This window comes from Camelina sativa, chromosome 4 (genome assembly GCF_030686135.1).
Source record: "Camelina sativa cultivar CO46 ecotype springtype chromosome 4, ASM3068613v1".
NCBI lineage: Eukaryota > Viridiplantae > Streptophyta > Magnoliopsida > Brassicales > Brassicaceae > Camelina > Camelina sativa.
Window position 1 is genome coordinate 24,110,984 of NC_141883.1, and position 26,249 is coordinate 24,137,232.

General features: G+C 32.6%; 4 protein-coding genes across 4 annotated transcripts; 3 read left to right on the top strand and 1 right to left on the bottom strand.

Annotated features, from left to right (window-relative positions):
* The first annotated feature begins 8,996 nt into the window (after nt 1–8,996).
* LOC104784084 (phragmoplastin interacting protein 1) lies at nt 8,997–11,715 on the top strand. Its single transcript, XM_087510636.1, has 4 exons — nt 8,997–9,563; nt 9,663–9,846; nt 10,050–10,096; nt 10,218–11,715. The coding sequence occupies exons 1-4, from the start codon at nt 9,100–9,102 to the stop codon at nt 11,476–11,478; spliced, it is 1,956 nt and encodes a 651-aa protein (XP_087366762.1). The 5' UTR covers nt 8,997–9,099; the 3' UTR covers nt 11,479–11,715.
* On the top strand, nt 11,653–14,173 carry LOC104781414 (protein ALP1-like). The gene is made up of 2 exons (XM_010506086.3): nt 11,653–12,224; nt 12,976–14,173. The coding sequence occupies exons 1-2, from the start codon at nt 12,044–12,046 to the stop codon at nt 14,001–14,003; spliced, it is 1,209 nt and encodes a 402-aa protein (XP_010504388.3). The 5' UTR covers nt 11,653–12,043; the 3' UTR covers nt 14,004–14,173.
* A 256-nt stretch (nt 14,174–14,429) lies between these two features.
* LOC104781415 (very-long-chain enoyl-CoA reductase) lies at nt 14,430–16,803 on the bottom strand. Its single transcript, XM_010506087.2, has 4 exons — nt 16,476–16,803; nt 16,246–16,285; nt 14,944–15,698; nt 14,430–14,853 (listed from the first exon to the last, which is right to left on the bottom strand). Exons 1-4 carry the CDS (start codon nt 16,542–16,544, stop codon nt 14,785–14,787), a joined length of 933 nt encoding a protein of 310 aa, XP_010504389.1. The 5' UTR covers nt 16,545–16,803; the 3' UTR covers nt 14,430–14,784.
* Nucleotides 16,804–23,282: 6,479 nt separating this feature from the next.
* LOC104781416 (dof zinc finger protein DOF3.6-like) lies at nt 23,283–25,485 on the top strand. The gene is made up of 2 exons (XM_010506088.3): nt 23,283–23,541; nt 24,122–25,485. The coding sequence occupies exons 1-2, from the start codon at nt 23,422–23,424 to the stop codon at nt 25,139–25,141; spliced, it is 1,140 nt and encodes a 379-aa protein (XP_010504390.1). The 5' UTR covers nt 23,283–23,421; the 3' UTR covers nt 25,142–25,485.
* Nucleotides 25,486–26,249: the final 764 nt, after the last annotated feature.

Consider the following 26,249-nt stretch of genomic DNA (forward strand, 5'->3'; position numbering starts at 1 on the left):
CATTGGCGGGTTGGTAAAACTAAATTTATATAGATGATAAATTAATAGTTTTTATTTGCTCACAATTATAATATTAAAATTACTATTTTATATTTCACAAAATAATGATGCAAATACAACAAAAAAAAAATATAAAACTGTAATAATATGTCAAAAATAAAATACTATAATATTCTAAAATAATTAGTATTCAAATAGACTAATAGATTTACATAACAATTAAAAATAAATATTCTTTCAAACAAAATAAATTTTAAAAAAACAATAATTTTTTTTATTATATTATAATTTTTTTTTAATGTTGATCCGTGCTTTAAGCACAGGATATATCCTAGTTTTTATTATTATTTTGTTTTGTATCGCACGGCAACTACTTTTTTTTTTTTTTTTTTGTATCGCAACTACTTAGGAACAATATTTTGGTAAAAAATTGTATAACCGCTAATTATTTGGTTTCTTTTATCAATTGGTTAATACTAGCAATCTAGGTCGAGTACGTACAAGGTAGTAGAGAATCACTAAGGACTTGCTTGGTTTTTCGTTACGTTTGCGTTTGAATAGTTGCAGTTCCTAAAAATTACCAATAATTACTCAAATCGTTTTATCCTGCTACATATTGCTTAAAAATACTATATCTCATAACTAGAATAATTACTAAGGTTGTTTTTGTAAAGCACTTCCCAATTAATAATGAGGGGATAACATTGATTGTATCAACTCTGCACCAATGTGTCCACATATTTATATGGTTACTTAATTAAGAAGAAGAGACATTAGTCATTTGGTATTTCAAATAATACATAATTAATACATAATACTATATTAGGACCGTGCTAGAGCATGGGTTGAAATTCCTTTTATATAAATGTTATTAATATAATTTATATGATTGTTTTTAGTATTTTTTTAGATAAAATATTATGCAATAAAATTATATGCTAAAATCATAGCCTATCTAGCACTTACATCTTGATCCGACAAAATCATCTCGAATGACATACCAACATCCTTGGAATAATGTGTCCAAGTATGCAGTATCTTAGCTTGAATACACCATGAATTTTTGTAGGGTTTCAGACGGTTTAGCATGGTAAAATGAGAAACCATTATCATTTTTATTTTATTATTGTGTTTTCTGTATGAATAATGTATTCTGGTGAAAGGAGATTTGCATGATTTATATTAAAAATTTGGAAGATTCTCATTAAAATTTTATTTTCAATTGGAGAATAAGATTTCAGAAATCACGATTAAGTGTTATAAATTTCCAAGATTTTATTCATTTTGTATGCTTCATAGTATATTTTTATTATTTTAATAAGTTTGTTAACAATGTGGTTTAGTAATAAAATCTGCCGAAAATAAATTTGGAATATTCTCTTTTAGTTTTTTGGAAACAACGTGCTTCCGAAAATAAATTTTGGTTGCACCCACTATTTATCTTGTAACCAATTAATCTATCAATTTAGAATATTCTCTTTAAGATTTTTGGTAACAAATTAATCTATCAATTTGGAATATCCCATTTAAAATTTTCGGAAACGATTAAGGTTGTACTCTCAATTTAACTTGTAACCAATTAATATATCAATTAATCTATAACCTATTTGTAACCAACTTATTAAAATTATATATTCTACAAAATACAGTTCTGTACTTCCGTTTTATTATTTAGGGGATACAAATAATTGCATTGACTTTAACAAAGTAAAAAGTATGAAAATTTGATACGACATTTATTTTCACTCATGTATTATTTTTTTTTAATTTGTCAACGTAACCACCCACTGTTTTCTCTTATTGTATTATATATTTCATTGTGAAGGTATAGTAAAACTTAGCAATTTTTGGATTATAGATAAAATAAATAGAAAGAGATCAGAGATATTGTAACTCTCTAAGGCAATGTTATTTAACTCTTTCGGCGCTGGTGGAGTTTCGGCTCACCGGCGTCGGGAAAACTTAACCGTCACTCCCTTATGCTTCAAGATTATGCTCTTATTCTCTTTATGTTTAAGATTTCCCCCAGTTTTTTTCCTTTTTTCAAGCTTTTCAAGCTCTTTTAAACCATTTATATCCCGGTTGTTTATCAATCAAAAGACAGAGGCGGTTTCTGGTGAACTCCCTCTCCCAACCTTTATCTGCAGCATCAAAACAGAAGCATCTGCAAGTCAACGAGTTACAAAAATCAGATCTCCTTTCGGATCTGAAATTTTCTTGATCTGTACTTCACATCACCCCTGAAGAACCCTCACCCTAGGCTTCGTTACTGGCAGGAGGCATCCCTCTTGGACCAGTAGATGCACCATGCTCAAGGGAGACGTCGACGGCGCAAGGCGATCTTCTTCTGGGGGCAACTGCTAAACAATCTGGAACGAGTAAGTTTTCTTTCCTCTCCGCCTCAACATCGGACCAACCTCATCTCGAACTATTGATGCATCGTTTACTTCCGATGAGCCCTTGTTCAAGGCAAACCTTTCAACTATTTCCGGCCAGCCGCCTTAGTCTCTCTCCGTGGATCGCCAAAGTTCGATTAAGGTTTCCCTTGGTGGACCTTAAGTTAGCTTTTGGCCCATTAAGGCTCCAGCTTCTTAAGCCCATTAGGTGTCCCTCAAGTCCAAATCCTTTTAATCCCAGGTATGCTCTCATATCTCAATTGTTGAAGTCAAAACCTAGTCGACGGTGTGGTCAAAATTATGATCCCTATGGAATCCATCGTAGAAGTAATTCACTGTTGTTACTATGGCGGAGCTTCCATCTTCTGAAAAACCCTAGTAAAAGTATCCCTTAGGGCTTTGATTTATGAACCTTATTGTTTGAGTTTGTATGGTATTTGGTTCCCGATTCCAATTTGTCAGAGCATTTTTTATGGCTATGGCTTGTCCAAGTCCAGTTCTCATGCCTCGGAGAAACTAGCAAACCACCTCAAGCATCAGAGCATCTCTACCCCTGCTCGAACCCTTGTCAAAGCTCTACACTGTGTAGCTCTTCTCACGCCGGCGAGATTCACAGCTTTGCCCCTTTACTCAACGCTACTTCGTCACATTATTACGACAGTGGCAATCTCTTCATCCATCATGGAAGAAGTATTGATAATCTTTGACCCCACATGTACCAAAATGCTTCATAGATTTTGGCTCAAAGCTCTCAAGAATCAATTGTCGATTAACCTTAACTACCTTGTTTATCTTTGCTGCGTTGTTGTTTTGGCATTGGGGAATGCCCATTTCAAGTTTGTTTTAAACAATGGATTCTCAAAATCCTCCTTGTTCTGTATTTGTTCTCTTCTTTAATGGAATGAAAGCAAATGTTTGTCCACAAAAAAAGTAAAACTTAGCATGGAGTATTACAAGTGCAGTAAAGTTCTTCATAATGTTCTTTACAACTGCATTGAAATGCTTTTTTTATCAGACGCAAAAGCTGCTACACATTCAGCCTCTTTCTTTTTCTTGTCACCGTTACACCTGTGAAATCGATCTAGCCATGATTCACGTATCTTACAGACTTTCGTCTTTTGAGCTTCCATCTATGTTACATATATAACAATACAGTATATGAACCACAAGACACTGTAATTATTATTTTTTTTTTAAAAAAAACTAGAATCGTACAACACAGTACTATATATGGTATTATAGGAATTCCTTTTTTTATAGTTGCGGAATTTTTTCATCTAATAAAAAATTCTAATTTTTTTGCTGCTAAACAATTAGAACTAGTAAGAGATTGATATGGTGCGTACCTCGAATCTAACTCAAAATAAGAAACATGATAACATAAGAAAACAATAATAACGTAGCAGATCTCATAACTATAAGGTTATCTTTACTCTTAAAAACTCGTACTATACGTTTTCATTTATTGTTTAACACCAGCCGGTGATAAATAGATCCACACATGATAAAGATAGTTAACTCTATTAAAAGATAAGGGTGGAACTACTTTATTTGAGATTACTATATATATACATGTAATCACATTTATTAATAACCAATCAAAACGGAACATATGTTTGTTTTAAATATAAATACTAGATTTTAACCCGCGGTACACCGCGAGATAATTTTGTACTACAAAATTATGATTTTAACTTTAATTTGTTTGTTATATTTGGTTTGTTTTGTTTAGTGTTTATGATTCTATTTGGATTGTTAATTATTAGAAAAAAATAATTAATATAAATAAATAATAAGTAATTTATACGCTATTATTTGATTAAGTCACAATATTGCTAATGAGTAACTAACTATTTTACACAATATTAGTTAAATCAACTTGATTTGATATTTCAAATATTTTAATATTCGTAGTATTGACCAAAATATAAAATGAGGATTTAACCCATATTTTAGTACCAAGTTAATGATATTTTAAATGTCTATTAATGTCATTTCAAACGGTCTTCTTTAAATCTCGTTATGCCATATACCACATTCTATAGTATTTTGAATGATTTTATAAATTTACATATTCATAATATTTTAAAGTTCTTATTAAGTTGATATCAATACTAATATTTAAAAATGTAATGTTTAAAATTTTAAATTATAATTTTGTAAGATTTTGCACGTTTTTTAGTTTTAGTACGATATACAATTATACTAAGTTTAATTTTTTTAATCAAACCCATTAAAACAAAACCCAATCATGAACCATAATACTAAAAGAAAAGCCCAATTAACCTTTGTCATCTCTTTCCAACCTTTTGACGCCTCTGCACCTTCATCGCTGATCCATCCCAAAAAAAATACCTAATGGTGTTTGATTGTCTCTGCAACAGATGAGGTAGTGCATGTGTCCTTCGGTGAGTAATCGACGGAATTGGTGCGAGATCAGTAATTTTTTGATGACGATGGAGGATTTCTAATGGCGGTGAAGACAAAAGTGTGTGTGATTTGAAAAAATGTTTTCATCGATTAAGAGCTCAAGCTTAATTCAATCTTTTTCCTCTGTTCGTATTTGTGAGATGCAAGACTATGATAAGTTTCCCATTTTTCTACCTTACTTTGACTCTTTTTTCGTGGGAATTGCGTGAGGTCTTTAATCACTTTCGAAATGGAAAGTGTATGTTTTTGGCTCATCTTGTACTCTATAAAGCTAATAATCTTATGTACTACTTTGTAAATAATTGCATGTTGATGAATATGGACTTCATTGTATAATTCTTTTAACCATTTAAAGGTAATCAACTACTTTACTCCACTAAATCCAACCATCATATTTGCTTGTATATTAAATCCAGCTTATTCGTCCTTATGGGTCTTCTTGATAGTCTTTTGCTTTGGAGACTGCAAATTAAAATCAAGAGACCAATTATTATAGTTTAATTGGAGTTGCAATAAGTCATACCCTTTAGTCATTGCTTTGACATGAGGCAGACATGACCCTGGTTTATTTCCAATTAAAAAAAATTTGTTCTAACTAAGAGGCTACTTCAAAACCAAAAAGTCCATATATCATCACATAATGGTCAAAATTTGGTCTTACATAAAACTCTTACGGAAATTCAGGAGGAACATATGCAGCCTTTCCGACAAAAGTGCACACCGTATCCATCTGCATAAATCACAAATTTATAGACATGCATAATATCCACAATCTCAAAAAAAAGACCTTAAGCTCAAGAATATAGGAAAAATATCATAGATCTCATATTACCGGCCGAAGCTGCATTAGGAAGTACTGTGATTTGGCTTGTTATAGACTAATAGTATGACTTATTTCAAAAGTCTCCCTCTTTGCTTTTTTACAGTGAATACATGATTTTTACTTGAACGCACCATATGGCTATGTAAGGTTTCAAGTCTGTAAGATAGGAAAATGAAACAGCCATCTCTCTAACAATGTTTTTAGTATGTGTTTGTCGCTTTAGGTGATGGTGTGTTTAACTTTGTTTAGACGTATATATGTAGATGTCGTCGGGTTTAGATATGCTTGGTGATCAAGTAGGTTAAATGATTAGTTTTGATCATATTTCCAAAAACATTATGATTTAATTTTAGGGGTGGGCGTTCGGTTTTTTGGTTTAGTTTCGGTTCGGTTTTTTCGGTTTACTGTTTTTTTTGTTTTATAAAAATTGAACCATATAGAAATCATATGTAATTCGGTTTGGTTACGGTTCGGTTTTTTCGGTTTATGGTTTTTTCGGTTTTATCAAAAATAAAATCATATAAAAACCATACGTATAACGGTTTGGTTTGGTTTGGTTTCGGTTTGGTCCCGGTTTTTAACGGTTATTTCATACTTTAAAAAATAGATAGTTGATACATACCTAAAAAATAAGCATAAAAGTAAAACCTAAACATAATTCAAAAAAATAGAATCCAAATATAGTTTTGTAAACCCAAATACTTAATTGAAATTTAAAATTTTAAAAAAGAAAGGCTATTGAAAAAGAAAACCAGAAAAAAAAACCAAAATAAAAACTTGGAAATCAATAACTATAAACCCAATAAAGAAATAAATTACTGATATTGTTATACAATATAAATTTATAAGTTAAAAAACTTATTATATCTAATTATCCTAAAGTTTTATAAAAAACCAAAAAAAACCATTTGGTTTTACGGTTTTTAACCAGACCAAACCTAAACCAAATGGTTAATTAAAATAAAAACCAAACGGATTTTTAGACTTAACCATAACCAAACCAAACCATTTATATCGGTTTGGTTCGGTTCGGTTTTTCGGATTTCGGTTTTTTTGCCCACCCCTATGATTTATTTGTTTTGATTAGGATTTTTGATAACGATTGTATGTAAAAGGTAAATGTGGTTAATGTATAATATTTTTAATTAATAATAATAAACGACAAAAAGAAGCAAAGATATTCTAGTTTCTATTTTTTGTGTAAAATAGTTAAATTATAATTTTTTTAAAAAAGTATAATTTCATAGAGATAATTGTGGAAAAAATGTTATTAAGATTTTGGCTATATTTCCTTAACAAATCGACATTTAAGTCCAATTTTTTTATTCATTAACAACTTAAATAGATTTGGTCGACGACTTACCATATTTTTATTATTGAGTTTTATGCAAATTTATAAGGATTAACTTTGTAAATATTTTTTGTAAATAAGTATAATTTAAAAGGTATAACCAAAATGTACTTAAAAATGTGTATATAGATTTTAAATTTAAGAGATCATACAATCTCAAAAATCTAGTAAAATAGGCATGTAGATTATTTATGGAATTAAAAAATAAATGAGTAGAATTGTTTTTGGAAAACTCGAAATGTATAGATGTTGTCAAGCTTTTTATAGCAATAAACGTAACAAAATTAGGTCGATTTAAATAGTTCCATTAACTGAGTTTCTATGAAATATTATTTTAGGAAAATCTGTAGGGGTTAATGTTGCAAATAAACAAATTAAATAAGATAAACTTCAAGGGCATAAACTAAAATGTACTTCAAAAATGTTAATATAGATAATTAATTGGAATATGGATTGATGATCTTGAACTTACATGATACTGGAGTAATTAGCAATGAGCAACAACACCAAATGTTACAACTAGGGCTGGGCAAAATAACCGATAACCAAATAACCGAACCGAAAAAAACCAAACCGAACCGAACCGAAATTCTTCAAATACCCGAATGGTTAGTAAAAATCTATATCCAAACTAACCGAAACCGAACCGAACCGAACCGACAATTAAATGGTTAACCGAAATATCCGAAAACCTAGAAGATATCAAATATTATATACTTAATATTATGCAAAACTATAAAATAAACTTAAAATATAAATTATTTCTAGATTCAAAACAATTAAATATTTTAAATAATCAATATATGTAAATGTTATTATTTTGAATTTATAAAGTTAAATACTATTTTGTAAAATTGAATCCATATTTTTCCCTTTTTTGTATTTTTGTTATTGTATATTTGGTTAATTTTGGTTATATTCGGTTAGTTTTGGTTATATTTGGTTTATTTGGTTAATGTTAAAATAATTTATGTTAGTTATGGTTATTTATTTAAATAACCAAACCGAAACCGAACCGAAAGAAACCGAACCGAACCGAACCGAAATTTCAAAAATATCCAAATGGTTACTATATTACTATATCCAAAATAACCGAAACCGAATACAACCGAACCAAAACCGAATGGTTAACCGAATGCCCAGGCCTAGTTACAACCAGACTTCTATGACATTTATCTGAAAATAAAATAGAAACACAAAGTTTGTAATTGGTAAAATAAAAAAGATTCATTCAACAAAATCCAGAAAGCATCAGAGCAATAATATTTTTTATTTGCGTAATAATATTTGATACATGAATTAATATTTCTCAGTGCATATATAGTAGATATTTTCAGTCTCGTTCGTCGAACTGGACGGGCCTATTAAAATATGGTATGGGCGTGTCAAGTACGTTACGGGTGTAAGTAAGCAGCAATAACAAAAATGATCAAACGATTTGCAAAGTTGAAATAAATGATTGATGACCTTAACAACAAAACCTACTCCTCAAAACCTTAATAATTAAATGCTGAAAAGAAGATTGACACTACTGACTACTCTCCATCATCACTGCTTTTTCTTTCGCATCTCCTCTTTGGCTCTTTAGCTGTCTTTCTTTATCACTCTTTACATCTGATCTCTTTGGTTTTCGCTTTCCCTCTCGCTCTTTACAATAGGAACATGGTTACATCCCGTTCTGTAATATTGAAGGCCTCTAATCCTAAGAGTTTTTACTATTTTGTTATAAAATCCAAAATTATATATTAATGGGTTTTTGAGAATTTACTCTACGTGACCCTTTTTTATATAGAAAATCTAAAAATCTATAATTCCAAATATTCATGGCCTCAAAATGAGATTTTCCTTTGATACTATTAAGAAATCAAAACGCTTTCACTAATCGAGAACGAACAGTTTTTAATTTTTTTTATGCGTGTTTTATTTAAATTACGGTAAACAGCTCGAGCACTAGAGACTTTTTAAAAGCCCACAATAAACCTAAAGCCCGGCCCATATCCAGATCGTATCAAAATCATCAATTAGGGTTTTTTTTTTTTTTTTTTTTTGCATTTTTCCGGTGTCTGGGAACTCACTCAGTTTGATGAGAATCAGCGAAGATGGTGCTGTCGAACAAGAAGCTGAAGCAGAGGATTCGACAAGACTTGGTTCAATCACTATCTGCCTCCGTATACGAGTCTCAGTCTCTGAAAGTGCTTCTTGATTCAGCTAGCCACAAACCCAGATTGTCAAAGAGAGAGAAACGAAGAAATAGCGAAACTTGCGGCGCTAGAGAAGAAGACGACCAAGGAGTCAGAGAGAGTGACGTTGACAATGGTGGGTCAAGCGAGAAAACTGATACGAAGATTATTATTATAAAGAAGAGAAAGAGAGACGATTCTGTGGAAGGCGAATTAGAAGGAGATGAAGGAACTAAGGAAGGGGATCATAACCCCCAGAAGCAGAAGCAGAAGCAGAAAAATAAGAAGAAAAAGAAGAAGAGAAAGGTAAACAAAGCACCAAAGAAGGCTGAGGAAGAAGACAAGGTTAAGGTAGAAGAGATTCAAGTTAATAATACTGACAAGTAAGTTTGTTCATTTGAGCTCTCTGTTGTTTGTAATTATGTATTCAGTTTTTTATGTATATTGACTTCTATGTTTTTGTTTTTGTTTTTTTTTTTCAGCAAAGAAGAAGAAGAAGATGGGGGTGTTGTTCCTAACAAGTTATATGTTGGGGGTATTCCTTATCAGAGTACAGAAGATGAGATTCGTAGCTACTTCAGAAGCTCTGGAGTCATCACTAAAGTTGACTGCAAGATGCGTCCTGAGGATGGTGCATTCAGTGGTATTGCCTTCATCACTTTTGAAGTAAGTTTTTTTTTCGATCTAACTTTGCTGCTTCATTTTTACTTGTGTTGGAACATTGCTTTTTGTTTTGGACTTTTAGAGTTAGTTTCAGAGATATATAATCAAGGCTTCTTTAGAACACTGTATAGTTGTCAAATGAACTTGGTTAAGTGGACTGTGTCTTAGACTGTACTGACATCTTTATTTCGTTTCATTTTATACAGACTGAAGATGGCGCAAAACGTGCTTTGGCTTTTGATAGAGCTGCAATGTAAGTAATCTATATCTATAGCCCGTCGCTGAAATATTTTTTTAAGACATTCCTTGGTTCACAATTTTGATATATATATATATGGTTGTGAAATCCTTCTTTACTTTACTTTTACTACCAGGGGTGATCGGTTTTTGACAATCCAGCAATACGTGAAAACAACCACCCCTTCCATTCCCAGAAGGAAAACATCGTCTGGCTTCGCTCCAGAAATGGTGGATGGCTATAACAGGGTTTACATTGGGAATTTAGCCTGGGACACAACAGAGCGTGACATACGGAAACTCTTCTCTGACTGCGTAATAACCTCAGTGCGGCTGGGCAAAAACAAAGAGACTGGGGACTTTAAAGGGTACGCGCATGTGGATTTCAAAGATAGCGTGTCTGTGGCGATTGCGCTGAAGCTTGATCAGCAGGTTATTTCCGGAAGACCTGTCAAGATATGCTGTGCCCTTAAAGAGAGACCAGCAGCAGTGGAAGAGACTTATGCTGCTCCTGATGATGATCCAGTACCGGCTAACGAAGTTAATAACGGAAACTACTTTGCAACCACGGTTAGTAGCGGTAAAGTCAAAAGGAGGGTCTGTTATGAGTGTGGAGAAAAGGGTCATCTTTCTACAGCATGTCCCAAAAAGCTACAAAATGGTGATGATGATCAGGCAAACTCAAAGCTGGGTCGTGAGGAGACGACTGTCGATAGCTATGCTCTTCAAAAGAGTAGTGGTGATTCTTACTACTACATGAATGAGACATATTCTGCTACGAATGAAGCTAATAACGGAAGCTTAGCAACCGCGGTCAGCGTTGTTGGTAAGGTGAAAAGAAGAAACTGTTACGAGTGCGGAGAAAAGGGTCATCTTTCTACAGCCTGTCCCAAAAAGCTACAAAATGGTGATGATGATCAGGCAAACTCAAAGCAGGGTCGTGAGGAGACTGTCGATGGCTATGCTCTTCAAAAGACTAGTGGTGATTCTTACTACTACATGAATGAGACATATGCTGCTACGAATGAAGCTAATAACGGAAGCTTAGCAACCGCGGTCAGCGTTGTTGGTAAGGTGAAAAGGAGAAACTGTTACGAGTGTGGAGAAAAGGGTCATCTTTCTACTGCTTGTCCAAAGAAGCTTCAAAACACAAACTCAAAGCTGGATCACCAGGCAGGACCGATTCAGGTAACAAGCAATGGTGGTGGTACTTTCATGGACGAGACATATTCTACAGATCCGATATCCGTTACTGCGACAAATGAAGCTGATGATGATGTAAACTTAACGTCCCCGGTTAGCACTGGTAAGAAGGTCAAAAGGAGAAACTGTTACGAGTGTGGAGAAAAAGGTCATCTGTCTTCAGCTTGTCCTAAGAAGCTGCAAAAACAAGGCTGATATGTTCCATCCCCCACCCACAAGCTCTTTCTCTCTACAAAAGACAGCTTTAAAAACATTTGTAACAAAAATTTTGTTTTGCATTTCTATTTTTTTATGGGAAGGACGTGGACCACTTTTTTTGGTAGAAGAGTGGAGTTGTTTCTTTGGTCCTCCTAATGTTAGAGAAATCATAACTTGTTTCTGTATTGCTTTTACTATGATCGATCTTATACAATGCACCAATGCTCTACACTATTAGTAGTTTTTTTTTGGTTCATGGGGATCTTCTTCATTTAATTATATATCACCTAAATGATAGTATAACCTAAGGCTGTTTCAAAAGGCTCTTTTAATTTGTAAAGACGTTTTTTTTGGCAATTAATCAACAAAAAAAAAACCAATGGCCACGTTTCCTTTTTAATTTTTTTTGAAACTCCAAATCCAAATCCATATCATCATCATCATCACATAACCCCAAATCTCTCGTCTTTAGTCTCTTTATTAAAGCTCGAAACCCAGAAGAAACAAACACACAGTAAAAAGTAGTACTTGATTCAAAGAGAGTATTGGGTTTATAAAAAAGATGGGACCTTTAAAAACGATAAAGAAGAAGAAGAGAGCGGAGAAGAAGGTTGATCGGAACGTTTTGCTAGCTGCTGCTGCTGCTGCCGCCTCCGCATCTGTTGCTCTTAATAACGACGACGACTCACCATCTTCTCATTCCTCCTTGGATTGGTGGGATGGCTTCTCTCGCCGTCTTTCTGGTAAACCTATTCTGTTTTAGCAGCAATTTCACAATCTTTGAGAAATTGAGAAAGAGCACTTTCGTTTCTAGGGGATTTTTAGATTGAGATTAGTAATGTAGGGGGCAAAGAGTTGTTCTTTATTCAATCTTTTACTTTGTTACATTCGAGTCTATTGTTTCGATCTATTGATCTATTGAGTGAGAGCTCTGAAGGGGTTTTATTAAGTTGAGATGAACTTGATTCTTTTAAAATTATGCAACTTTTGAGCTAGTAGTGCCCTGCTCTGCTTTAGTGTTTAAGTGATATGAATCTTTTTTAAGACTTTGGGGGGAGAGTAGCAGACTCTTCTGACTAGACTATGTTTCTGTAACCATACTGCAAGTTATTTTGTTTTCTGATCATGACATTATTGAATCTTTGTGACTGACAACACCCAGCTAGATATTTTCGATGATGTGATTGAAATTGTCCAACTACATTAGTTTGTTGCATTTATCTCCTTCCTTCTCCTCCTCATGTATAATCATCCTCTTTGTAGTAAGTAGGTCAATGATAAGCCAATTGATGATAAGTGCACATTAGCTCTTCTTCTTTTAGTTTTTTACAACTGTTGAATTTAAGCTGGTTCAGTGTTTTATGAGCTATATAGTGAGATTTGAACAGTTATATGGATCTTTTACAGTGATAATATGTCTTTGTTTTATAAGGGAAATAAGCTTGACTTTGTTGTTGATCAATGTCATGTTTTTTTATTTATCTCCTTTGTTAGGTTCATCGGATCCAAAGACATTTGAGTCAGTTTTCAAGATATCAAGGAAGACATTTGACTACATTTGCTCTCTTGTCAAAGACGATTTCACAGCAAAGCCTGCAAATTTCAGTGACTCTAATGGCAAACCTTTATCTCTCAATGACCGCGTAGCTGTGGCGCTTAGGAGGCTTGGCTCTGGCGAATCTCTCTCAATCATTGGGGAGACCTTTGGGATGAACCAGTCAACTGTCTCCCAAATCACTTGGCGCTTTGTAGAATCAATGGAAGAGAGAGCATTGCACCATCTCTCATGGCCTTCGAAACTCGATCATGTCAAATCAAAGTTTGACAAAATCTCAGGTCTTCCTAATTGCTGTGGCGCTATCGACATTACACATATTGTTATGAACCTTCCTGCTGTGGAACCGTCAAACAAAGTTTGGCTGGACGGAGAAAAGAACTTCAGCATGATATTGCAGGCCGTAGTGGACCCGGACATGAGATTTCTCGATGTAATCACTGGTTGGCCTGGAAGTTTTAGCGATGATGTTGTCCTCAAGAACTCGGGATTCTACAAACTAGTTGAGAAAGGGAAGAGACTGAACGGGGAAAAGTTTCTGCTCTCAGAAAGAGCCGAGCTAAGAGAATACATAGTAGGGGATTCTGGTTTTCCTCTTCTTCCATGGCTTCTCACTCCATACCAAGGCAAACCCTTGTCGCTTCCTCAAACCGAGTTCAACAGAAGACACTCGGAGACAAGAAAAGCCGCGGAGATGGCATTTTCGAAGCTTAAAGACAGGTGGAGGATAATACACGGGGTAATGTGGATGCCTGATAGAAACCGGTTACCACGGATAATCTTTGTCTGTTGCTTGCTGCACAACATTCTTATCGATATGGGTGACCAAACTTTGGATGATCAAACTTTGTCTCACCAACATGACATACACTACAGGCAACGAAGCTGCAAGCTTGCGGATGAGGCTTCATCGGTCTTGAGAGATGAACTCTCTGATCAACTGTGGGGGAAAAATTCTTCAGCTTGATTACCTTATTTCTCTCCCGGTTTGTCTGCTCTTTCTGTAATTTGCTTCTGTTTCCTTCTGGTAATTTTGTTTACCATAACATTTTCCGTTTGATCTACTGAAATATTCACCTATTCTTTCTAGATGACTGAAAATGTGTAACTTATAAATGTTATGTTGAACTTTTACCACTTCTATTTCGTTCAGAGTCAGACTAGTCAATTTTTTCATCGCCGTCTAAACTCGTTGCAATTGTCACTGTAGAAGTCCGCATAAACTGATTTTATTGAACACTAACAAAGAGACAATTAAATGTAAACTTAAAACAAACAAAAATAACATCCAAATAGAAAATAACAATTTGTATATAATATAGGTTTGAGTTCATGTTTCAGAATTATCTTCCTAACTATTATGTCATATCTTCATTACATGCCTTGTGACTTGTTTTGTCTTCAATGATCAAAAATGAAAATTGGTTTTTGCTTTCAGTACATTTTGATTGAGATCATAAGCTATAGCAGACAACCTTTTTTTTATGGATTAATGTTATTGTATTCAAACTTTCGTATTGAGTATGCAATACAAAGGAGGAGGATTTGGTTTGCGTGAGAAACAACTAAAGAAGTACATTCTAAAACTCTAACTTAAAAACACTTTGAAACAAAAGGAATTAAAAAAGTTATAACCAAAATACAGATTGACCCAAAAAAAAAATATATAACAATACAGAGAAAGCAAAGAAGATTATCTTTTTCAACTTTATTAAGAGCTTCAACTAATTATAAAAGACAATGGCTTTCTAAAGGAATGGTGGAAGTATCACCCATCGTCTTGGATACTTTGGTTTTCCATCTTTTCCATCAAATATCTGCAATACCAAATATCAAAACCCCAACAATAAGAACCACAAAAATATAAGCCAAAGTTTTTTAAAAAATCGTAGAAGTGCATTGCTTACCTTTCTCAGACGGCTGTGCTTTCCAAGAGCCCAATTGGTCATGATGAGAGCAGCAACAGCGAGGAAAACATATCCAGCAACAGTCTGTGTAGCGATGTTGAATCCTAGCCATTGGTAAATCTCGGTTGTGTAATTGGCACATGTAACAATGTTGAAGAGGAAACCGCGTGGAATCTGGTAGCCTCCAGACCCGCTAGGGTCCCTAAGATTCTTCAGCAATATGTGACAGTAAAAGTTTGCGACTTGGCAGACCAAACCAAAACCGAAACCAATCTTCATCTGAAGGTCACTGACTGGTGTGTACAAGGGATGGTTGACGTAATACGCAATGTAAGCACCAAAGCTCCAGTAATAAGCACAGTTCCTGAACACATTCGCGATTGGGGAGGTTGCATGGCTGAACCGATGAACGAAAAACGTTTCTAAGATCCGTTTAAAGTAGTGAAAGCACCAGTAGTACATAGCGTACGTCTGGACCGGATGGATCACACGGTCCTCTCCATAGCCAAGGAATTTGTACACAGGTAAGTAGTAAAAGACCGGGTAGATAAGGAGAGGGCCAAGATACTCGAAGAAGAAGAGCGTGCGGTAGGAAACTTGTGCCCCCAAGTCTTTGAAGACTACGGTTAAGGAGTTGTTGTTTCCATCACAGTACTCCTTGAGTGATTTCTTGCTACTGAGGACAACAGGTTTATCCTTTGATCCAGGAGCTACAGGAAGAGTCAGTCTTTGCCTCGACGGGTAAAACTTCTTAGCTGTTGAAACAACAAAACCCAAATCACACATTTTAATACCAACGGAGAAAGTAACCATTATACATTAGTAAATCTATTCAAAGATGTGAAGAAAAAAAAAACTTCAAGTATCTCTGCTTAAATACAGTTACTGACTTACTGTAGAGAAACCAGATTAAGATTTGAAGTGACACACTGATTATACATTGTAGTAAGAACTAAGAAGAATTCAGATATTGTCATTACAACCTACCGCCATTAATAGACAATCCTAAAGTGAACAGTTTGTCTGGCCAAAAAGGGACTGATCCATTAATGAGAAAAGGTTTGTGATGATTGATACAGAACAAATACTGTGTTTAGAAGCTTAAGTGATCCTTCTCACCACCAGAAAGCCTTATCAAAATCTAGATACTCCTTATATAAACCCATAAGCATCAAATTCAAAAAGGAGGAACTCAAAACACATTAAAACAGAATGACAATTAGCACTAGCTTACACAGTCAAGACCTAGATCTATCTTAAACATTCGAGAAGTCAAATCCCTAGTAAAAATGAAAACTTTACCTCTCTTATGAAACGCTTCTTGCAGATCAGCAACAGTGGCCTGCGTAGAACAGAACACACACACAAAATTCGAATCAGCAACCCTCAAATCAATAAAATTTTCCCTATATCACCCCTGAAGATATCGAGCAAGCAAACTTAAAGGAACAAAAAACCCTCAAAATCACATTATAGAAACAGACCCATTAATCAGAACATGAAGCAGATCGGAGAAAGAGTATCAAAAGTACCGAATCGGGGAGGTCGAGGGGAGCCTTGAGAACTTCTCTGCCGCTGCGAGAGACGACGGTGACCTTCATGACGATTAAGCGGAGAGAACGAGGAAGACCCAGATGAGGAAATTGAGAGAAAGAGAAAGGAAACTAAATAGAGAGGAGGAAGAAGAAGACGAGATAGAGCATTGAAGAGGATGTAGTTGGGAGTAGGAGAACTAACTATCTTCCCAACTTATACCATTGGGACCATTTATTTTAAGTTGCTACCTCACCCTTTTACTTCATTTGTTCCCATCCTTTTACTTCATTTGTTCCCATCCTTTTTTTTTTTTTTTTTGGGTCCAAAAATAAAACATTTGTTGCAAATAATGGCTTCGTTTTAAGGATTCATTTATTAGTAAACCACTAGATTTTAACCCGCTGTATTTTTTAAAACTATTTAAAAAAAAATTTAAGTTATATTTATTTGTTAATTCTGTTTGTTTGATGTAATGTTTAAGATTGTATAAATGTATTTTAATTGTTAGTTTTAGGACTTAACACGCGGTATATTACAGAATAAATTATTTTTTACTTAACCGTAATTTAATCAACTTAATTAAATATGTTTAATATTTTATTATTGATAGTGATAACACAATAATGAACTTATGATTCAAGTTTTAGTAACAGTTAATGATATTTTTAAATTAATATTAATATTAACTCAAACTCGTTCTGCCATATAAATATATAACTATGTATGTGATATTTTTTTAAATAATTGTAAATATTTATAATATTTTGAACTTTTTGGATTTTAAAATTTATTATATCTAAAATAACTAAATGTTCATCTAAAGAAGCGAGACAAAGAACCAAATAAAATCTTGCTTGTTAAATTAAACTTACTTCTCATTCATATTTATATTCATTTTGTTCTCATTTATGATATGATATAACTTTAATTTTTCAGATTTATATTCATTTTTGTTCTCATTCAGATGTGAGAGGTTAAACACAATTTTTATTATTTACTTGAGTAAGACATGCCCATTTTTTCAAAATTCAAATAACAACAAATGCAGGAAATAGTGTTACATTAATGTTATGTATGTTTCAATGCAACATCAGAAAAGAGAAGAAGAATCATAATTTAAAATCTTAACAAAGTTTTTTAAATATCTAAATTATTAAAAGTTATATGAAAAAACTATATTTTGTAATAATAAATAAACTTATAAAGCATGTTTGGTTATACTGTAATTAGTAGATTGTAAAGACTGTTTAGTTACATGTATATAAGTATTGTTCATATTTCATTACCTTTAAAAAACTGCCTTACCAAATCCGATTAGGTAATAATATTCTTTTATGGGTGGTGATTTGATTTCAGCAATGTTCTAATATGTTGTGGAATATATAAAGAATATGTCATTAATTTGTTTCTTACTTAACGATTCAACCATGGAAATATTTCCATATCCATTATTAATATCAAAGATTTACTTTTGATATATTAATTATTGTTAGCATTTTTTAATTTCTTTTTTTGGATAATAAATGCTAATGACATTGGTTGTAAATAACTTCAAACTTGAAGACTACTTTGACAAAACTGTTGCAAAAATGTTAATATAGATTCGGTTTCTATTCAGATTTTGTTTTTGGTCTATGTATCAATGTTTCAGTTTCGGGTATGTTTTAGGAATTCTGGAGGATTTGAGAGGATTTGTTTAGTTAAAAATACATAAATTAATCTCATAATTTTAGGTGGGATTTGAAAAAAAATTACCATAAATCAAATCAAATTCCTTAAAATCTATCAAAATTCCAGATTTACTAAGGGTCCGAATGGTGACCGCGTATTTGGTTGTGCGGGGAAAGCGGTTTAGAGTGCGGTACGGATCAACTGCGGTAAATGCGTTTTGCGGGACAAGTGCGGTTTATACAAAATAAGCGGTACAAAATGATATTTGATTGGTGAAAAAACTATTTGCGGTTTAGTGATTTATATTATAAATTTAAATAGATTATTATTGATTTAAATTGATTATTATTGTTAATGAAATAACATTTTTATCTATGATATATGAACTACAAACCCCAAATTTAATTTTAATTAATCATGTAAATTTTATGTATAAAAAATCAAAATTTATTTAAATTTTTGTTTATTTTAATGATCACTATGATAATTAAGTAGCATTAACAATAATATTATTTACTTTATCATACTAACATTCACTTTCTTATTATTAGTAATTTCATCTATTATTTATAAACTTTAGAAACCAAAAATTCTTTTAAATTAATCATGTAAATTTGTGTTTATTAAAATAGTGAAGAAATACAATGTTTTAAACATAAATTTGTTCTACACGAAACTATAATTTATTTTTTAAAAATATTAAATCTAGTTAATTATACATTATTGGTTTAATTTGTAATGATAAAAATAATCAAATTTATTTAAATTAAAATTTAAGTTTTATGTACATTTTTTATGCACAACTAAAATATATATATTTATAATTTATTAACTTTTTTGGTATTTACAACATATGTAAATTATTCTTATTTATTTTATTATTTGTAATATAATTATTTATTATATAAGTATTTTCTTTTTTACTTAAAACAATATATTAGTTACCATAAACTTTCTTTTAATTCAAATTTGGATAATCATTAATGGATCATTTATAATAAAAAAAACAATAAGGAAAGTGGATTTATGGTGATACGCACCATATATGGAAAACATTTATTAGTGGGGCGTTTTCCAATTAACAAGACAGAAAAAAGATTTAATGCGGTTTTCCTTTTTTGTTTTTTACAAATCTGCTAATCATTGTAAATTATATGAATAGTGTAATAAATGCATGATTACTTTTTTCCTACAAAAACGTCCTTCTTTTCGGTCACCATTCAAGACCTAAATCTCATAAAAAATTTCAAAATCATGGTTTTAATACACCTCTCCTAAATGTTGTATAAAACGGTATCAGAGTAAAGAGCATTATGTTTTCTTCCATTAACGAAAAATGAAAGGGGGTAAAGAGAAAGAATCTTCGTTGTTGTCTTGTCGTTTAAAAGACGTAATTATATAATCAATGCTCCCTTAATTAACCCACATGCATCGGAAGTAGTAGTGTTGAGTTTGTTGGTCAACGAACTTTGCTTCGCCATTTATCAATAAAATGCCCACACTCAACAGATTGACCCAATTACAGCTAGTATTAGTATTATTTAGAAAGTTTGTGTTGTGAATAGCAAAGCCATCGGCGGATCGGCTCATCGTACGCGGACCCGGCCTTTGACATATTCTCAATATACATTGGTATTGGGCCTCCAAAATTTTTGAGATTTTTTAGTAAAAAAAATAGATCTCAAAATATTTTTTTATTGTAAAAATAGGTTTCAGTTTTATGAAAGTTATAGACTTGGCCTCAAATTTTAAATTTATCTATTTTGTTATTTCAAAAATAGGCTCATTTTCCAAAATTTTAAGATTTGGTTTCAGTTTTAATTTTTTATCTATAAAATCCATAAGAAAAAAAAATGTTTTGTATTGGGCCATAAATTTCACTGGACCGGCCCTGATCGTACGTAAACACGCCTCCTGGCTCCTAGATGTAACGCTTTACCCCGATGCGGCTAACCCAAATGCATACGGTTTTTGATGATGATGAATGGGATAAACAGTGAAGCCAGCCGAAACATGCAAGCAATCAAAAACACCATGCATACTGTACAAACAAATATCACTAACCTAATAATATCTTCCTCTTTTTACAAATTACAAAGCTAGATTTTTCTCAAGTGAACAGTACAAAGTACAACATTCTTCTAAAGAAACGTTTTTTTTTTCTTTCTCACTGTACAAATTATCCAATTTACCACAATTTGAGCATTAATTAGTCTATTTTACTCTACAAGTATGACTTTATAAAATTAAGGTGTAGAAGTGGCAACACCAGATCTAGCTAGCATGCATGAAACTTTTTAAAGCCGTATAAAGATAGTTAAATAGATTATACGATATGGCTATATCTTTCGGAGCATTTCTCTTACAGATGAAATTATGCGCATGTTCTTGCATTGGAATCTAGGAATCTTCTACTAAAGAATGACACGTGATAACGATTTCAATTTGATGCTAGCTATATCGATTTTTTCTCACTTAAAAGTATATCTTGAAAGCTAAGATCAAGCTATATGAGTAACTATTAATTGTATCATAGATGCATATAATAGTATTATTGTGTGTAAATGTGAAATTAATATGGATGCAAGAAAAAGAAAAGAAAAAGCTGCAGAGAAGGTGTGTTGCTTTACAACCATGAATATGGGGCTCATGAGATGTACACTACAGATAAGAGAAGATTCTTTTTAGTTGCATGAAAATGTGTTACTAATATAAAAAAAAACACACAGATGCACATTTCTATATAAACGAACTTCTTTTAAATAATAAATTTCTATCAAAAATAAAATAAAAAGATTAAGTGCTCCTTTAAAAAACATACAAAAACTAATACGCATAGATTTTCTCTATCATAATTTCATACAATTTTTATTAAAATAAAAATAAAAATTGAAAAACTAATTTAACAAACTGTTTCAAGTCCTCATCTACTCACTCACCCTAGCTAGAAGAAGTGTAAAATCCAAGACTTTTTTTTTTAATGTGTTTTGCATTCTGGCGAGTAGCCGTTCTTCATCGATAAATTAGAGGTCTCTGATTCGAGCTAAGCTTCTTCCCTAGTCGTTCAATAGCTAGCTCGCCAATAGTTGAAGACACCGTACTATCCCTCTTGTTCAGCTACTTCGAAGCTCAACATGTTATAACTTATTATGATCTTGTGTCATAGATATGTTACTTGCTTACTTTCAAAATCAAGTTGTTCGCGTTGCTGATGCCAAAGTGTTTTGTGAGAAAAATTTGGTACACATAAATACATAATTGAAAGAAAATTGGCTAGTTCATATTACTACTACATAATTTCAAATCATGTTCTTTCTTTGTGTTTCAACTTCATCCAAATTTCCAAGTAATTCAAATGTATTGGAAGTTCTTCTTATCGTTTTGTCTCAGTTTGATCATTTTCTTGTAGTTGAAACGATTTTTTTTTTATAATGAAGATAACGATTACGATTAGTGAGAGACAGAGAGAGATGTTTAATTTGCTGTTATATTAAAATATGTTTGTAAGTATCATTAGATAATCAATTTTAATAATATATATTTTTAAAGGTCGGTTGTGAATTATGTAGTTAGCGATGTTTGCTGTTATGTGTCGACATAGTTTGGTCCATTAAAAAGGTCTGATCAAATTTTAACATTTGGACCACAAATCTTTCTTTTAGAAATAGCGCGCGGAGCGGACTGGGACACCTTCCTACAAACATGTCCGTCTTTACTAAATCAGTAAATCATACGTACACCTCACATCTGTAAGCATAAAATAAATCATCATATACATATAGACTGGCCGGTGATCATAATTCGAAATATATTAATTTCAATCATTCAATGTTATCGGTAAGTTATATTAGGGTCACATCAAGAATCACGAAAGAAAAGAAAGAAACAACCGTGTAGAGTCATCATGATTTGATTTGTTGGCTTAATTATACATTCTAGTTTTTTTATTTATCTTGTGTTGCAAATTATCCAAATCAGCACATTATAATTTCTTCTTTGATATCCAAGTTCTGAAAAAAACCGAACGATTATTGGATCACAAAATCTAATAGTATTATCATATGTTTGAAGGAAACCATATTAAAAGTGTCTACTTTTAATATTAATCATAAGAGTTCTTGGATCATTCTTAAGACTGACCGCTCGGAATCTATAAAATCTCGCCATGCAAAGGTAATTTATTTTTATAAGACAAAAACAACAATAACGAAAATTTATAAGAAAGATAACTAAAATAATACTATGAAAAACGAAACTTGGGTCACACCCGAGGAAAACAAAGGTACACTCGATTGTGACAACTCCACCAAAGACCACCCCACTACCAATTCACCTTTATTTGTTTCTTTATAAATTTCCAAATCTTTTTTTTTTTTTTTTATATATATTAATCTAGCTAATTATTCGCCTCTCTCGTTGTTTTTTGACCTTTTAATTAAAAAAATTGAAGGGAGTTGCCTAGGTTTCTCTCTCTGCATTTATTTATTTATTTATTTATTTTTTCTCTCTCTGCATGGCCAGTACTCTTGCTCTTCACATTTCTTTTTGGGCACCACTGTCTGTAAACGTATGCAAAGAAAGAAAAAAAAAAAAGCTTACATGCTAAGAAAACTATATTTCCTTGTCGTTTCTCTCATAAAAGAATTATATTTAAATTTATCGTTGCTAATGAAATACAATATATTTAGGAAGTGGAATCGGATCGGACAAGGGACTGAATTATCTACCAACTTAGATTTCAATCGTCTTTTTCTCATTGATTGACAAGTAACATACACAATACTAACACAGATATGATATCCTTATTAAAAAATGTATATATAATTACTTCATCAAAAATACACACATATGATATCATAGTTTCCTAATGTTGTAGTGAAATTGATCAATTTCATACGGAAACAAATGTGCGAGATTAATATTACTATAACATATATGAAACAAACTCATACTTGATATAAACAGTGATACAACCAAGACACACACAATGACGTCGTATGACTTGCGAAAATAAGCATAATAGAAAAACTTCTTTAAATCGACACTTAATTCCAAAAAGGTTAACAATAAATAAGAAGGTTTTTTGATGAAAACAAAAAGAAATAAAAGAGCCTAAGAGAATGATGAAAATTGAAAGAGAAAAATAAACAAAAAAAAAAAGAGTAAAGAGAATTAAGAAACACAATAAATTAGACAAAGGAAACTTCATTTCTTCTTCTTTTTATCTCATTCAGCTCCTCTCCTCTCTTCTCTCTCTAGATCAATTCTTTCATGTATGATGTGATTTTCCACCATATCTGCGACCTCTTACCTAAAAAAAAAAGAAACCATTTAAAGATGGATTTCTCATCTCTTCCAGTGAATCAGTTTGATTCACACAACTGGCAGCAGGTAATATTCGTTTATGATGATATCAGATGTTCTTAATTCATTCATTTTTTCCTCTTATAACTTCGATCAAGATATATGAAGATTGAGTTTTCGTTCTAAAAAATTGCTACTTAGCTTCTTTCTCTTGTTCTTCTCTGTGGGAAAAAAAATCGCGTATCTACTTATTCTTAAGCTGATAAAATCTTTTTTTCATGTCTTCTCTCGAATATACCAGTAATTAATATAAAGATGAGTTTAATTTTGATCTTTATTTTTCTATTTTAAGGACTTTGGTTTTATGAAGTTATGCATATTGTTTTCCTTATAGAATGTATTTTTCTCTTTGTCTAACTTATGACACCGCCATCGAATTAAACAAAAAGTTACTATGACTTTAATCTGCGTTATTATTCATCCATTTTCTTTATGCAGCTTTGTCAAAAAAACAACTATAATAAATTTCAATTCTTGTCAAAGTAGAACAGTTGTCTCTTTTCTTTTCTCAACGACCAATGTTTCCAACTCGAATCCTTTCTTTATAATTTGTTTCTGCTTTATTGCAATCCTGAAAACTAAGTACTAATTATGTTAATATATGCAGCAAGGGAGCCAACATCAGCTAGAGTGTGTTACAGCTGACCAGAACCCTAGTAATTATTTAAGGCAGCTCTCATCACCACCGGCTTCTCAGGCTGGCTCGAGCCAAACTAGAGTGAATTCAATGGTGGAACGTGCTCGGATAGCGAAAGTCCCATTGCCTGAAGCAGCTCTAAATTGCCCTAGATGTGACTCAACCAATACAAAGTTTTGTTACTTCAATAACTATAGCCTTACTCAGCCTCGCCATTTCTGCAAAACATGTCGCCGCTATTGGACACGTGGTGGTGCCCTGAGGAATGTTCCTGTTGGAGGAGGCTTTAGGAGGAACAAGAGAAGCAAAACCAACGGAGGGAGATCGAAATCTACGGTCTTGGTCTCGGCTGATAACAATACGGCCACTACTTCATCACTTACTTCTCACCCAAGTTACTCAAACCCTAGCAAGTTTCTTAGCTACGGCCAAAGCCCGGGGTTTACTTCGAACTTACCCATCTTGCCACCTCTCCAAAGCCTTGGAGACTACAATTCAAACAACAATGGGTTAGATTTTGGGGGAATTCAAATAAGCAACGTGATAAGTGGGATGAGTTCTAGTGGTCGGATCTTGGATCCATGGAGGATACCTTCATCGCAACAAACTCAACAAACCCCTTTCTTAATCAACACTAACGGGTTGATACAGTCTTCAAATGCTATATATCCATTACTAGAAGGTAATGAAGGTCTTAATCAAGCCGATCCACAACAAAAGAGTAGTGACTATTCCAATCAGCTAATGTCTAAACCCTTGATGGAGTTGGCTTCACGCGGAGATGAAGCCGAGCAAACGAGAAATGTGAAGGCCGAAGAGAATGATCAGGATCAGGGTAGAGATGCGAACGGACTAAATAACTTATCGAGAAACTTTTTGGGGAATATTAACATAAACTCATCCGGGAACAATGAATACACATCATGGGGCAGTAATAGTTCTTGGACCGGTTTTACCTCCAACAACTCGACAGGCCATCTCTCATTCTAAGTCTTCGGGCACTAGCTATTCTTGATAATTCTTTTGTTGGTTGGGTTATATATTGATCGCTTGCCATGGGTGTTATTACTGAGGAGAGATCAAACCATGCAGCTGTATCCAAAGGCTAATTTTGGGGCTTAGAGGAAAGGTATGGTTAATTATGAAACTATCTTTTTCATCGTTTAAAATATTCAAAGTGTGAGTATGTTAATTGGTTCTGGTGAATATATGTGTTTATCGGAATTTGGTGTTATTGGCTATATATAGCTAGAGGTGTGGGTGATGTATGAATTCAAGAGTTGATTATGGAAACTTTTTTTGTGTGTTCATTGAATAATCAGTCAAATTCTCAATTTCTTGGAGACCCATTATGAGACATCTATAGAGCATGTAATGTATGTAAACGTAATTAAGTCGAATCTTAACTCTGACCAAAGCAAATTTTTTTTGTTGAATGTATATGCTAAGTGTTCAAACTATAGTTCCAAAATAACATCTATTTTCAAATGAGGATATGATTCACTTCTTTGCACCAAAAAAAAAAGAGAGGATATAATTCACTTCTTCGGTCCAACTAAATATATTCTTTTTTTTCTTCTTAAATATGAGATATAACACATATAAAAACGCAAATGTTTTCGTTTGCATTTTTTTCATTTTATTATCAAGAACAAAAAAAAAGACTTCGCATTAAAAATATTTCTATTTTTCATTAATAATTAGATATAAATACGTTTCAAAATTTAAATATAACGATGCATGTAAAAATGATATTTTTAAATTATGCCCTTATTATGAAGCTTTTTCACAAATTCTATAAATAAATATGTTAAAAGGATGTGTAACATAAAATTATAGAAACTAAAACAAAACAAATAAACAATTATAGATAGAAACTAAAACATAGGCTCGAGCTAAAGAACAATGGAAAAATCAGTTATAAGGAATTCAGGGATTTTTTGTCGTAAGTGACAAAACAAACGTAAGACCAGATTGAATCAAAAAGTACGGACATATGTATGTGTACATACATCCATTTATACAATCATACACAAGAGAGAGAGAGAGAGAGAGAGAGAGAGAGAGAGAGAGAGAGAGAGAGAGAGAGAGAGAGAGA